This window comes from Mytilus edulis, chromosome 10 (genome assembly GCF_963676685.1).
Source record: "Mytilus edulis chromosome 10, xbMytEdul2.2, whole genome shotgun sequence".
Taxonomy (NCBI): domain Eukaryota; kingdom Metazoa; phylum Mollusca; class Bivalvia; order Mytilida; family Mytilidae; genus Mytilus; species Mytilus edulis.
Genome location: NC_092353.1, coordinates 33,147,723 through 33,163,243, shown reverse-complemented (window position 1 = coordinate 33,163,243; position 15,521 = coordinate 33,147,723). Strand labels below are relative to the sequence as shown.

The following is a 15,521-nucleotide window of genomic DNA, read 5'->3' as shown; positions in this document are numbered from 1 at the left end:
GCAAACTCTCACGTTTTGCCAGTTTTTTCGGGTATCTAGGACTTGAGAGTCACACTTCAGACATAGGAATATGCTGCTTTATTCTTCCTAATGTAACCACTACCATTAGATAATTCATTTCGATTGAAATTCAAAGGGAAATCTTTTTCAAGCTTGATTATTGATGTAATCAGACATAATGAAATTGACTACCGCTGAATAAGTAATATTTTATCACTTTGATATTTTTTAAGATACAGACACCACTAGGCAATAAATTATACATTATAGAATCTGTTAAAAGCAAAAGCTTATAATTTCATTTGTTCTATCAGACAAATTGAATTTAGTTTAATTCAAAATGAATTAGAACACTGTCTGGTCTTTAAAATTCAGACAATAGTTTATGAGGTATAGATTTAAAACCTGTTGTGTTTACAGAAAAAATTTGAACAATATTGGTAATATTTTTCAACTCGTGTGGTCTTTTAATTAAAGAAATTATCTATTTTTATCATGCCTTAATTATGGGAAACAAAGAGGCATACTTTTATGATCAAAGATGATCGTAAATAAAACTACAAATTCTGATTAAAATATACATGAAATCTGAATATCTATGAAAAATATTACATACAGAACTAAAGAGTCAGTATTTTTTGTCTGATTATACAAGCTTAGATTTGAGAGTTGAGAACAAAAATTAGTTCAACCCAACCACCTGTTTATTTATTTGTATGATTTGAATAGTTTCTTTCATATTTTAATGTATTTTTGCCTATTTACGGAATCATGTGCAAGATGGCAAGTCTTTGACAGTCTATGCTAATTTGTTCACCCCTTTTATAGACTAAGCCAATATTTCTAAAGGATTTAATAGTCTAACTAATGCTAATAGGTAAAGAGACACACAAATAAATGGGGAATTTGTCCATAGGACACAGATGATGCCCATGCTGGCATATCATATAAAGTTAGAAAGGGACATAACTGAAGAATGGTAAAAGTGACGCTACCCAAATATGAACTTGATCAATTTTTTGTTGTAATTAGTATTGTGTATAAGGTTTCATAACATTTGTTTGAAGCAAACTTAAGTTAGAAAGAACGGAAATGAATAATCTAGCAATGTTTTCATTTATAAAGGGGCATAACTCTAGAAAGGTTAAACTTGATCTGTGTTTTGTTATTTAAGCATGGTGTATAAGTTTCATTACATTTATAAGAGGCAAACTAAAGTTAGAAAATGGAAACTAAAAAATTTTGAAGTGACATCACCAAAATTCTAGTTTGATCTGTGTTTAATGTTAATACATGTATAAGCATTATGTATAAAATCAAGAAAAAGTATTCTTAAATATTTATGAAATATTTTGTTTTATGTTACATACCTCTAATGAAAGATTATGGTACATGGAATAAATGTTTTTCACTTGTTGCTCCATGGCTTGGAATTGGGCACAAGTAGGACAAGCTGAAATTAAGACAAATTTCATTAACTCTATAAGAAATCATTGGTCATTGAAAGATTTTGACTGTGTTGTCTGTGTTTTCATTAACACATTTTCATCTTTATACTGGTTTCTTCTAATCTTTCTCTTATGCATGCATGGTTTTCATCAGCTAAAATATCCATTGGAGAAAGTCAAAATGGAAATTCATATAATTTTTTTACTGAACAGTTTCTTTGTATTTGATGTTAAACATTTGTCAGAACTTCTTTATTCAACTTGTAAAGTTGTATATACTTATAGTTCAGAACAATGCCTGCCTACTGGTAAAAGTGTCGATTGAAAAGCTTTTTTAATATTCTTTTGGTCATTTAGCTCTGCACATGTTTAGATAGTTATACATCATTGGCTTTCAATTTATGTGTTTTGAGCAATAATGGTAAATACAGAAAGCACCACTTCCAATGCAACAAGTTCAAATAAAGTTTTTTTTTTCTTCTGTTCAACTTTTCTCTCAAAAGTTTTAGAATTAATCCATGTAAGTTAAGAAACAAATGACCTATAACATAGATCCATACAAGTAATGAAATTGTACAGCTTAGGTACATGCCCCCCCTATTTTTCCTCTGACAAATTAGGTGTATAACAGTTTTAGTCACCCATCCCATTCTAAGTAATTTACATACCTGTATCTGAATTAGGACACTGTAACAGGTACCCATGTGTCTGTGTTACTATTTGTACATCTTGTAGAGCCCCCTGAAATAGAGTAAAATAGTGGCTATCATCTCAAACTGTAAATACAACAGTTATTCTATTCCGAAAATATACATCAATCAGAAAACAAAAAGGTTTAAAGACAAATGGTAATTAAATGGATAAATGGTCACTAAAACGTATAACACAATGACCAATGACTAACATATAAAGGACCATGCTGACCAAAAAATCAACAGAGGACTCAATGACTGAATGACCAACAGACAAACAGAGAACTCATAAGCACAATGGTCAACAAAGTGAACAATAGTAGCCCTCAGTCTGAATGACCAACAGACAAACAAAGAACTCATAAGCACAATGGCCAACAAAGTGAACAATATAGCCCTCAGTCTGAATGACCAACAGACAAAGAAGAACTAAATGGCTAAATGGCCAACAAAGTGAACAGTAGAGAACTCAGTCTGAATGACCAACAGACAAAGAAGAACTAAATGGCTAAATGGCCAATAAAGTGAACAATAGAGAACTCAGTCTGAATGGCCAACAGACAAAGAAGAACTAAATGGCTAAATGGCCAACAAAGTGAACAATAGAGAACTCAGTCTGAATGACCAACAGACAAAGAAGAACTAAATGGCTAAATGGCCAACAAAGTGAACAATAGAGAACTCAGTCTGAATGGCCAACAGACAAAGAAGAACTAAATGGCTAAATGGCCAACAAAGTGAACAATAGAGAACTCAGTCTGAATGACCAACAGACAAAGAAGAACTAAATGGCTAAATGGTCAACAAAGTGAACAATAGAGAACTCAGTCTGAATGGCCAACAGACAAAGAAGAACTAAATGGCTAAATGGCCAACAAAGTGAACAATAGAGAACTCAGTCTGAATGGCCAACAGACAAAGAAGAACTAAATGGCTAAATGGCCAACAAAGTGAACAATAGAGAACTCAGTCTGAATGGCCAACAGACAAAGAAGAACTAAATGGCTAAATGGCCAACAAAGTGAACAATAGAGAACTCAGTCTGAATGACCAACAGACAAAGAAGAACTAAATGGCTAAATGGCCAACAAAGTGAACAATAGAGAACTCAGTCTGAATGGCCAACAGACAAAGAAGAACTAAATGGCTAAATGGCCAACAAAGTGAACAGTAGAGAACTCAGTCTGAATGGCCAACAGACAACGAAGAATTAAATGGCTAAATGGCTGTAGAGGACACAATGACCTGATTGACCTAATAATCAACATCATTTTTCTTGACTAATAATTTAATGCTCGACATTGTCTGAACACCTTATTTTGTACTCTTGATATATTGCTTTGTTTGATTGCTGTCTCATATACTTATATGTTTGTATGTGTGTGTGACAAAAAGTCTTCAGGGCAGTTTCCATTCAATATTTCTTAATAGACAATTGATAATTCTGTATTATGTTCAGAAAATAAATGACAGAAAGCTCTTTAATCCAAACATACGTTTTAAATAAATAAAGTTTTAAAGCATTAAACTATCCAGATATATAAACATAATAATATATATGATATAAATAATACTGAGGAGATGAGGTTACCATCCGCTCCGATCAAAAGCCTTGGCCAACAATATGGAAGTTATTACCATGAAGCTGCCCATTCATACTTAAAGCTTTATTTCTGATGACCAGCCAAATAAAATAAAACAAATCTTAACAAATTATACAACTGTATGAGATATATTTAATGGACGAGAACCTTCAAGTTTGTACTCTTGCTGTAACCTTGAAGTTGGCTTGAACCCTTTGCTATCAGGTTAAAAGGCTGTTAGGACCAACTTTTAAAGTTTCATTTATATCATGGCATGACATTTTCTGGATTTTGTTCAAAACTTCAATTTTTACTGAGAAGGAAATACTAAAACCATAGGATGTGATAAATCTGATCTCATAATATCTTACTCTGATAAAATAAAAAGATTTTTCTAAACTATATTAATCATTGTACTTAAATATTTTTCTTAAAAGACATGAACATTTAGCCAAAAGGTTTTTCCTTCCAATATATACATTCTTTGAAGGTAGTAAGCAATAGTTATACTTTTTAATAAGTTCTACAACTGCAAAGTACAATCTCAGAAATGAAATTTACCTTTTCAAAATTCAGTAAATTTTACTTTAAACATATTTTATTTCAAAAAAATCATGTACATGACATACACATATAAATACAGTGATACAATAATACTAAGGAATTGGGAAACAAGGTACTTTTCTACATTGGCTAGAGGTATAGGGGGAGGGTTGAGATCTCACAAACATGTTTAACCAAGCCGCATTTTTGCGCCTGTCCCAAGTCAGGAGCCTCTGGCCTTTGTTAGTCTTGTATTATTTTAATTTTAGTTTCTTGTGTACTATTTGGAAATTAGTATGGCGTTCATTATCACTGAACTAGTATATATTTGTTTGGGGGCCAGCTCAAGGACGCCTCCGGGTGTGGGAATTTCTCGCACATTGAAGACCTGTTGGTGACCTTCTGCTGTTATTTTTTTCTATGGTCGGGTTGTTGTCTCTTTGGCACATTCCCCATTTCCATTCTCAATTTTATTTCCCTTATATCAATCCATCTCCCTGTAAATTTTACTGCAAGTGTGCAAAAGTCTATGTAAAATATCTTTTGAAAAGCTGAGAATGATAAAAAATGTTAGATTATATTTAGCTTAACCTGCATATTTGTTTTATTAGTACTCATTGTAAACAAATCTAAAACTGAATGATGTTCAGACATTTTTTATGCTGCCATAAATAAAGAAACACAAGATTTGCACAAACAAAATTGGTAAAAACTTTCTGGAAACATTAACACTTTGTTTGTAATTGTTTATTTATTTCAAAGTGTTACAAAAAAAAATATCTATCATTGCAGGTATACTCTTTGATCTCTGTGTGGGAGGGTTGATAAGATTCTTAAAAAAAATCCTACTGATTCATCAGAAACTGTACTATATGTCTTCTGTACGATTTCAGATGGTTCAAATATTTCTAATGACAAAAACAGACCGTATTAGATCGTCATTACAATGCCTATATTGTTGTGTGGCCAGGTACAAAAAAATCAGTTCGAAATCACTAGGTGCAATATGTTCCAAGGATTGTCTGAAAACCACAAAATCTGTCTGAAAACCACCTTCTTCTTATGAAATATTAGTTGATAATAGAGTAATTTACCAGTTACAGTAAACCTATTATTTCTAACAGGTAGGTCTTGGCAGTAAATATTATTCTTGGTTACCTGTAATTAGGGTAATGATGTAAAACACTCATAGAGCATGGGACATCAAAGAAAACCAGGTAAAAAGGGAACCAAAAAAATCTGCTTGACAAAGTGAACACTTCGTAATTATCTAAAGCATAAGTCTTGTTGAAATAACCCAAAATAAATGGGCAATGTGTCCATGGGATAAATGATGCCCTTGCTTGCATATCGTATAAAGGGACCATGGGACAAATGATGCCCTTGCTTGCATATCGTATAAAGGGACAACTAAAGAAGGGAAAAAGAGACGCTACCCAAATTTGTACTTGATCTGTTTGTGGTAATAAGTATTGTGTAAAAGTTTCATAACATTTGGTTGAGGCTATTATAAACTTAATTTTCCATTTGTTAACAGAAGAGTGACGCCACAAAATTCAAACTTGATCTGTATTTTGTGGTGATAAGCATTGTGTTTAAGTTTCATAATATTTGGTTGAGGCAAACTAAAGTTTGAGAAAGGAAAAGAAAAAATAAGCAATTTTTAAGTTTATAAAGGGACATAACTCAAGAATGGTAAAAGTGATACCACAAAATTTTTATTAAGTGGTAATAAGCACTGTGTATCAGTGTCATTACATTTGGTTGAGGCAAACTAAAGTGTTTAGTGTTTCTTGTGTCAGTCTAGTACTTTTGCAATAAAGAATGACAAAGAAATGCTTAAATTTGTCAAAAATTGTTATTTTTAGCCTTTGGGGCAAATGAGCTTAAGAACTATGACCTTGTTTAAAGACAAAAGCAACCACTTGTATTAAAATTGATAGTTTTCCTAAAATATAACATGGTATTTGTTACTTGGCTACAAACATGCATTAATAAAAGACACCAAATGCATATCCAATTATAAGACCCTAATCAATCTTCTGTCCAAGAACTATTCCACCAGACAGACTAAAGAGAAGGAATAAATACTTAGACTTGTTTAAGTTACACCTTGTCTTATAACATGCCAATAAAGTTACACCTTGTCAACATAACTTGACAATAGTTAACACATTGTCAATAAAAGATGACAATAAATTGCATTAGGTAACATCCTGCATTCATTGCATAAGTGATAACAAAAAAAATCTTGTCTGTACTTTCTTCAGATGCAAAAAAGAAGAAGAAAAGAAATAGGTTGATTACGAAATATTAGATAAAATATCATTGTGACAGCAATATAACAACACAGCTAGGTTGATTAAATTTTGATTTTCTTCTGGTTTTCAGAATGTTAATTAGGCTTAATCTGAAATGTGTGTAAACAGTCATTCCAGTATGGTTAATAATATAACATACAAAATCAACAGGTATATTCTTTATACCAGAATATACATCTTGGACATATGATCATGAGCTTTTTAATTAAACTTTGATTTTTTCAAGCTTGTTGAAATATCCAATTTTTCGACTCTTCAGGTTTTTTTGTTCATTTTTGTTTCTGCGAAATGATTGTTACTTATGTACAGGTATGTTTGAGTAATATAAATTATGATTGAACCTCGCTGTCAATGATGAAGACATCCACTCTGCTTAACAAGCTGTTGTGTTGACAGACTACAACATAGAATTTCATTTAAAGATGAAAAGGATTTTGATTGGTGATCTGAGGTTGTGACCCTAGAAAATTGATATATCTTTCAAAATCAATCTATTCTTCAAAGCTTATCTTGACTGGACAAGACATGATCTAAGCTACAATCTCAGTTTATTTGACTTCTAACTTCATGTTTTGATGTTATCTAACTTTCAAACTTGCCATTTTGAACATTAAGCCAAAGATATATGTTTCTCTTGATAACATTTTCTTACATAAAATGACTATTAAATTCTGGTTAATTCGGGGTGAAACTGATATTTTATCAATGGGAATTCAGAAATAGAATTTATAATATAAAATGTTTTACTACTGGGGAATCACTGGATAACATAGAAAGCATGCCAATGCAGTATTTAAATGATGTCTGTTTTCTGGGTCAAAATACACTTCATACATGCACTCTTGTATTACAAAGGCAAAACTATCATTATAAAAATTTAAATAGTTTCTCTTTTTGTGATATCAGTACAGTGAATAGCAATGACCACCATAGAATACTGAGGGGGGATTGGAGGGGTCCTGATCCTGAAATTCCGGGCTCAAAAACATGAAATCCTAAGGTCCCGAATTTAAAAAAAAATTAAATCCCGACATCCTGAAATTCAATAAAAAGAAATCCCTGATCCGGGAAGAGTCAATCCCTAAATCCCGAGCTTGAAAACATCCTTTCCCAATGTCCTGAAAAAGGTCCTGCCCCCTTCCCTCAATACTATAGACATCCAAGCTGATGATTCAAAACCATTAATATAACAACCTCTACAGGAACAAGCACCTGCCAAATTTACATCAACCTATAAGAATAATGAAGAGATGTATGGTACATGTCAATAAGACAGTACCCCAATGACACAAAAAGAGAGACTCTAAAGGTCAACAAAGGTCATCAACTATAGACAGGTGCTTGCACACTATGGCTACCTATAATTCACCTCAGCTACAATAGTATTTAATGGTCAGTGCATTCTGTTAGTTAGATGGTACAGAACATAACCAACCAACTGATAAATGTTTAATATAAATCTAGTGACTAAACAGATAACTGAAACTACTTATTACTGTAAATTAAGAAATTATTGCATTATTGCGATTTAGTCATTTTAGTCTAAAATGCGATTTTAATTTTTGGAATATTCAGAAAAATCCTGTCTAGTTCATATAAAAAATTTCAAAATGCAAGTTTACATTATTGCAATCATAATTTCCAGTCACATTTTTGCACTAATAAAAACATTGCAATAATTTCTGAATGTACAGTTGTTGGAATTCATACATGTATCATTTTGTTTGGAATTGAGTATATATAGAACCTAGCCTTTTTTCTGACATTACATAATATCTCTTTGATCCTAGACCCAATCAGTTATATGAATCAAAGTAAGGACAGGTCAATTAAATTCTTAATCTATCTTGTCTAGTAGCAGACGAAGTATAGAATGCATGTTATCTGAAGTGTTGGAGGTATTTCTTTTAAATGTTTTTTTGTGGTATAATATACTAATTACTATACGACAACACAGTCATTTCTTTGATGAACTGGATGAAATCATCACTACATCATCTGGATGGTAGCAAATGTTGTGTAGGAATCCAGTTACATTCCAATATGTTAAAGCATGTTTTTATTTCGTCCAGTAATGTGGATCCTTTGCATGTATCTAAAAAAGCTTTATTATTTCATTTAATTTCTTACATTAAGCACTAAAAGACAATTTTGCTGATTGATTGATTATTGATTGCTTAACATCCAGTGGCAAATATTTCATGCATATTCAGGATGTGAACAAGTTTATAATAAATGCAATATGTAGATCTAAAAAAGAGACCATTCATGATGATGGTCGGGGAATTCTTGCTGAATTGAAACGGTTGTTTGACACTTTTGTCACATGTAAGTTTAGATTAATGAGTTTTGAGATTTCCACCTCAGAACTACATTCTTATAAATAGAAACTATATAGACCAATTTAACTGAAGAATTCTCTTGCATTGCAACAAGTTGAATATCAAATTTTCTTCTAAAAAGATATTTTATTCATTGTTGTATATTTAGCCAGTTTAAAGTGTTTAAAGAATTTTCTTTGAAATTCTGTATTTACATGGACAAAAATCTATTTATTGTGTGACCAAAGAAAAAAATAGAATCTTAATTGATAATAATTTAGATAATAGTCTGTCGATTATCTGATCTTTATCTTAAAAAGTATTTCATTGAAAAACCAGGGAGATAATTGAATCACTACAAATTATCTCCCTGGTTTCAACATATAAACACCTACTTCTGCTTACAGAAAAAAAAGACTCATTTTCTTATTTCTGAATAAACAGAACAAATCTAGTTAATATCTAATAAATGTGGTCTTCCTAAATTTATTAGTGCAAACAAAATACACAATAACCAGCCATATTGATACTTACCCTAAAAAGTGCAAGTTGACCATTTCTTTGTCCAACGTATAATTTAATATTTCCTAAGATAGGTACTCTATCAACAGTTTGTATAACACGTTCATATATTTTAACACAATCTACTAGTAAAGTTAAATGTGTTCCAGATAAACTGAGAGCTAACTTGTGCCACCGATTATCGGCAAGTCTATATGGGAATGTTTCAACACGAATCTGTCGGTTGTGAGTGTAGTGGAAACGAATTTCATCCTTCCTACCACTACTCTCAATTTCTAAAAACCTGAAAAAAACCAACATATAATTTTTTTAAATACAGATATACAGTGTTTAAGTATAAAAGCAAAGAGCTGTGAGACATTTTCAGAAGACGTAGTTTGTCACCATTTCAGCGTAAAGTAACAATACTGAATATGATTTGAATACAGTTATTATTGTAGCTGTATTTTTGGTCATCTAGTGTATGTATATTTATTGAGTTAAATTGCATTTTTTTCTGGATTGAATTGTACATGTGGTTTTTTTCTAACATTTTGATTTGTTATTCTGGGATGATAGTGGACATGGGGCATTTTAATAAATAAATCTTGCTTAATGTTGATGTATCTATCCTAAATATCTCTTTTTTTCACTAGAGAATTTAGTATTGATCTGTTTTCTTGGTCGGTTGGTCTCTGTTGACAAATCTTTTGTCTAGAATCAGGGTGATTTAGAAATTTACATGTTGTAAAGGGACTAGTATTTTACTAGACCTTATGCTGACCCCTAAATTTAGACCTGTATTGTTTTACTGTGTAGTTCGGTTGTTGTCTCCCTTGTAAACTGGTATTTCATAACATAATTCTTGGTTATAAATAACATAAAGCATTAAACTTTTTGGCAATCAAAATATACAATTTTTAGTTCAATACGACTTGAAAAATACTAATTTCTAGTACCATTTTTTTTGGCATTATAAAAATAAATAAAGCCCATAACTTCCAACACACAAAAATGCAACAAAATTTAATTGAGCATGTGTCTGCAAACCGCACTACAACCTCATAAAACCCAATCACCTTGTTAAATTTCAATTAATGTCAGAGTATTTGACTTCTGGAGCAAATGAAATACTGCAGTACTTGTTTTGTCGTGTGCCGTCTATCAAGAACCAGATGTATGGTGATAATGTTTATTTCCTGTCAAATATCAACAGATGTGGTATTCTGATAATAGGTCATAATTTTAGAACTGATGTAAAATATGAATGAGTGGGGTAAATAGTTGTCTTTAGGGTTATAGAGGCTTATATTATGTATTCAGATGTTTTAGGGTTAGAGGCTATTCATTCAGATGTTTTAGGGTTAGAGGCTATTCATTCAGATTTTTTAGGGTTAGAGGCCATTCATTCAGATGTTTTAGGGATAGAGGCTATATACAATGGAAAGTTATGTTACCAAGGTATGCTGAAAATGTGTTTGAAAGTCAATGAAACAATTTGAAGATGAAGAGGGAATCAAAGGTGAAAGAAAGAGGGAATCAAAAGTTGAAGGAAAGAGGGAATCAAAAGGAGAGAAAGAGGGAATTGAAGTTAAATAAAAGAAGGAATCAAAGTTGAATGAAAGAAAGAATAAAAGTTTAAAGAAAGAGGGAATAAAAATTAATAAGGTGATTGAAATGTGAACCATGATGGGCATGGTAGATATATATGGCTATGGTGGGGGCTTAAAATTAGGCAAAAAGGGTAAAATGAAGGCTGCAGTGAAGTCAAATAGAGTTAATAGATCAAGACGAGGTAAACATTGTTGGATATAGTCTTTTTTCACTTTTCAAATAACAGGTTTAAGAATTGCCAAAATTGAAAATTTCATTTGCTAATGTTTTTGATTATTTTAAGCTTTTCATTCTGAATGATTCAAATTCATAGGGAAAAAAATTGTCTGACAGACTCAGACCTTGGCATCATGATGATTCTCCTATAGCTTCTAAATAATACAAAAAAGATACAGCATCTATAGCCTCTTGCATCACTGACATATTTTACTATAAGTGTATCAATGCTCCCCCAACTTGACAATGTGCGTAAAGTTATGGACTATTTGGATTCCCCACATTCAAGTACCCAGAAAGCAGGAAATTACAACAGGAAGTCATTTCTTACACTTTCTCATCCAAATCATTAACCAAAACCAGATGCCTGCATTTCATTGAAAACTGTATAACCAAAATAAGGATTTTACATTGAATTTTTTTTAAAAGATACTAAAGCAGTAAAGGTTTTGAATTTTGTTTCTTCTTGTTATAAGAATCTAAATCCATGAACAAAATATAAAATCCTTGATTATTTTATTTAAGAAACTTTTTTTTTCTATCTGATTTCTTTCAAATGTATTATTCAAAGTAGTTAAATTTCAAAAAATAATTGTATAAATCTATAACCATATCTGCTGAAAAGAATCTTTTGGCAGTCTGTTGAGTGCTTTTTTTTTCAAAATATATTTCAAATCTCAAGATTTAGAGTTAAGAAAAAAATTGAACATTTCTTTAAGTTATATATTTTCTATCATTGAGTGACTCAACTCATCAGTTACAAAGGAGAAGTTCAAACTGATGAAAAAGAAATCTAATAAATGAAACAAAAATGATATATTTGTTTTGTTACCTAGCCTGTGTTATCTTAGCTAACATTACCACCTCTGAAAAAACTTTCAAGTGATTAGGTTAATATATGACTCCCCGGAGGTGATCTTTTCAATATACATATATTTAATTATTGCTCTTGAAATGTTATCAGGGCAAAAATTTCTTTCATTCAATAACAGCACTCTCAGACGTGAGAAATTCCGCCCTTGACAGTCATAAGTACCGGAAACTTAGAGATAGCTTTGCTTTTTTTAGCCCTGTAACTCCTATTTAACAGAAGGTCTGCAGCGATGCGATGATTTTACATCAGAATCGACAGTAAAAGAATGTATAAAGATAAATTTGTGTACTGCATTGTATAATCAGTTCTGATAGCCTACATCATAGTTTTGTCAATGGAAACATTCCATTCAACAATTAACACATGGACTCAATGAAAATTATTGTAATACATATCCCATGACAAAAAACAAATGGAATTTTTGCTTTAATAAATACTGTGGTTTCCAGATTATTCATTCATGGTATACCAATTTTTGTGGCATTAGTGGTATTTGTGGGTAAAGGTAAACCATGAACTTAAATGTCAATGAAGTACAACTTTTCTATATATATTCTTATATTCAAGCTTTGGTAATGACCATAAAATCAAATATCCATGAACTGAATCCACAAAACTCAAAATACAATAGTGAGGGTTCCATGGCATGGGTTGGAACCCCCTTTATTTTCATAGTCAATGCATTTGAATGGGGATATTTGGTTGGACCCCCTTTTTCACCTGGGTTGCCCCTACCCCTTTTAAAAATGGCTTTGATCTGACCCCCCCCTTTTCACAAAGAATAGCATTATACCTTTAATACTAAAAACTGTTGTACTTAATCTGTACCTTAAGTCCTGGAATTATTTAATCAATCATATCTGATAACCATGCAAAACCACAACTAAAAGCAAGAGTGAGATCATAAACAGAAATAATCAAAGAAAAGTTATTTGACCACTCCTCAATTGATCCTGTAAATCCTATTTTTAGCCTGTAAAAATATACAACTTCTGTATATTTGAGTTTGTTTTATAACAAGAACCATCAACAGGTTATTGTAGCTTAGATCTCTGCCTACAGATGTTCTCTTATTTAAACAATTTTGATTTTCTATGATTTAATGGATTAGGTCAGTGTTCACCTGTATCTGAAAATAGAACTGTGGGTTATATTACTGGGAAGGGCAATAACTCTACATATGATGATTTTATGACATTCAGTTTAATCATAAGTCTTTTAGTTCTGAATGTCTGTATATATAGGGTATATAACTAAAAATAGATATTCAATAAAACAAATTAGGAATGTGTCCATGGAACACAGATGATGCCCCTGCTTTCATATCATATATAAAAGGAACATAATTGGAGAAGTTAGAACAGTAAAAGTGATGCGTAACCTAAACTTGAACTTGATCTGAGTTTTGTGGTAATAAGTATTGTGTATAAGTTTCGTAACATTTGGTTGTGGCAAACTTAAGTTAGTAAGCGGAAACCAAATTTGGGATGTACAGACACACTAACAGATTTACAAGGGTAAAATTTAATGCCCCTTATACATAATGAGATGTGAGGAATTGGCTTTTAAAGTCATACTCTTTATAAATTTTTATACCAAGACTATCTTCGATGAGTAATAAAATCCATAGGTTTTAATGTGCTTACCTCATTACATCAGATGAGAATGCTATAATACTACCAGAATCTCCAATGTCTTGTTTTATTGTAGCTAAAAATGTAATCTCACTATGTTCCTTTAACATGACTAAAGCTTCTCGGGAAACTAAATCTGGCAGTGCCAATTTTCTTTTTGAATCTGAAATAGAAAATGCAATAAAATGCACAATATTAAAATCCAACACTAAGGACAATTTTGTTAAATTTCATCTCACCAAATAGGGGGAAATTAACCCCTCATAAACATTTTCTACTCTTCAGTAACTGGGTTACAATCTTGACATACAAACTACAAACTCAGTTCACATACTACCCCAAATTGTGTGTAATAAAGTATACAGGGGAATGTATGTTAAGCTTTAACTGAACTAGATAATTGGCGGTAAAAAGTAAGAATTCAGTACATGTTCTGCTATGATCTGAACCCTACAGACATGACAAAGGTTAAGGTCATGACACACATCAGGTTCAGTAAGAATAAATGAATTAGCAAGATCCTAACAGGGACTGCGAGTACAAAACTATGTGATACCATTGAAATACAGTTAACATGCTTTGACCTTGACCCTGACATTCAAAACAAACCTTTGGTCAAGGTCATACATAGCATGCCTTTTGGTGTGTGAAGTGTTACTTAGTTCAAAGCCAGCATCTTAAAGTTACTTTCTCATTGAACTACAGTAAGTTAAAGTATACAAACTGCTAAATCAATAAAATTAATGCAGAAAAGAAATGTTATGACCTTTGGAGCAAAAATTTAAATTACTGCTCATGTACCCAACAAATTTAAATTAATTTTAGAAAAATCAGATATCTAAAAAAAAAGAATCTTGATTCTAAGATTTAGAAAGAATGCACCTATAAATCTGCTCTTGTAATAATTTAAACTGAAAAAAAATCCCTCATATAAATGCAATTATCCCTGAGTTTAGCAAATTATTACATATATGTGACCAACTTTCGTCAGTATAATGTAAAATGTCTGTGCTGCTTCCAGTAAAAACTATATTAAGAACAGAAATCAGCAATAACTCAAAGAAGTAGCGACACCTATGAAAGCAATGATTAAAGAGAAAAAAATTCCATGTTTAATAAATAAAATGATATGTATAAATTGCTATCATTTTTATCTTAATTGAACAATAAATTTTCAGTTTAGAAATTAGTTGAACATAATGAATTAATAAATATGAAAATTATCTTTTAAAATGAGTATATCAGCCTAATGAGATTAAACCTTTACCCAGATACAATCAAAGAAAAAGTTGTAAATTATGTAACAGAAATGATAATCCTCGTTACTTACTGATATACATCAAATAAATTCTATGATTGAGTATAAATGCATTGTAACTTTGATGCAACATTAAATTTTAAAAGTAACAAGCCTTGATATTGTTTATACAACACAAAATGTTATGCCGACCTGTTATATCTTAAATCAAGACAAACGACTGGGTCACATGTACTCTGTTTAGACTATTGGAAGACAGGGGCAGCCAGTTCAAACAGATCTAAGAACTGATAGCTTATTTTAGAATGAAATAATTTGCTAAGTTATATTGAAAAGATTGGGACCTTGAACTTTTTGTAATGTCTGGGAGAAAATATAAAATTGGCAACCACAACTAAACCAATTCTCTTTAAAACTGTCATCGCCCATCAAAATCTATACCTTCCTTACCTCACAACATAGCATTTCTATGATTGGTTCTCTAACATACAAAATTTGGCAAACTCTTTATGAAAA

The 15,521-nt window shown here is 31.4% G+C and overlaps 1 protein-coding gene across 2 annotated transcripts in view; it reads right to left on the bottom strand.

The window, feature by feature from the left end:
* The window catches only part of LOC139490955 (protein kinase C-binding protein NELL1-like), a 109,905-nt gene that overhangs the window by 70,381 nt on the left and 24,003 nt on the right, over positions 1-15,521 (bottom strand). For both annotated transcript variants that reach the window (XM_071278112.1, XM_071278113.1), the window contains 4 exons: positions 13,760-13,910; positions 9,443-9,713; positions 2,117-2,189; positions 1,371-1,453 (listed from right to left, as the gene is read on the bottom strand). In XM_071278112.1, coding sequence (XP_071134213.1) covers positions 1,371-1,453; positions 2,117-2,189; positions 9,443-9,713; positions 13,760-13,910 — 578 coding nt within the window. The remainder of the gene's footprint in view (positions 1-1,370; positions 1,454-2,116; positions 2,190-9,442; positions 9,714-13,759; positions 13,911-15,521) is intronic.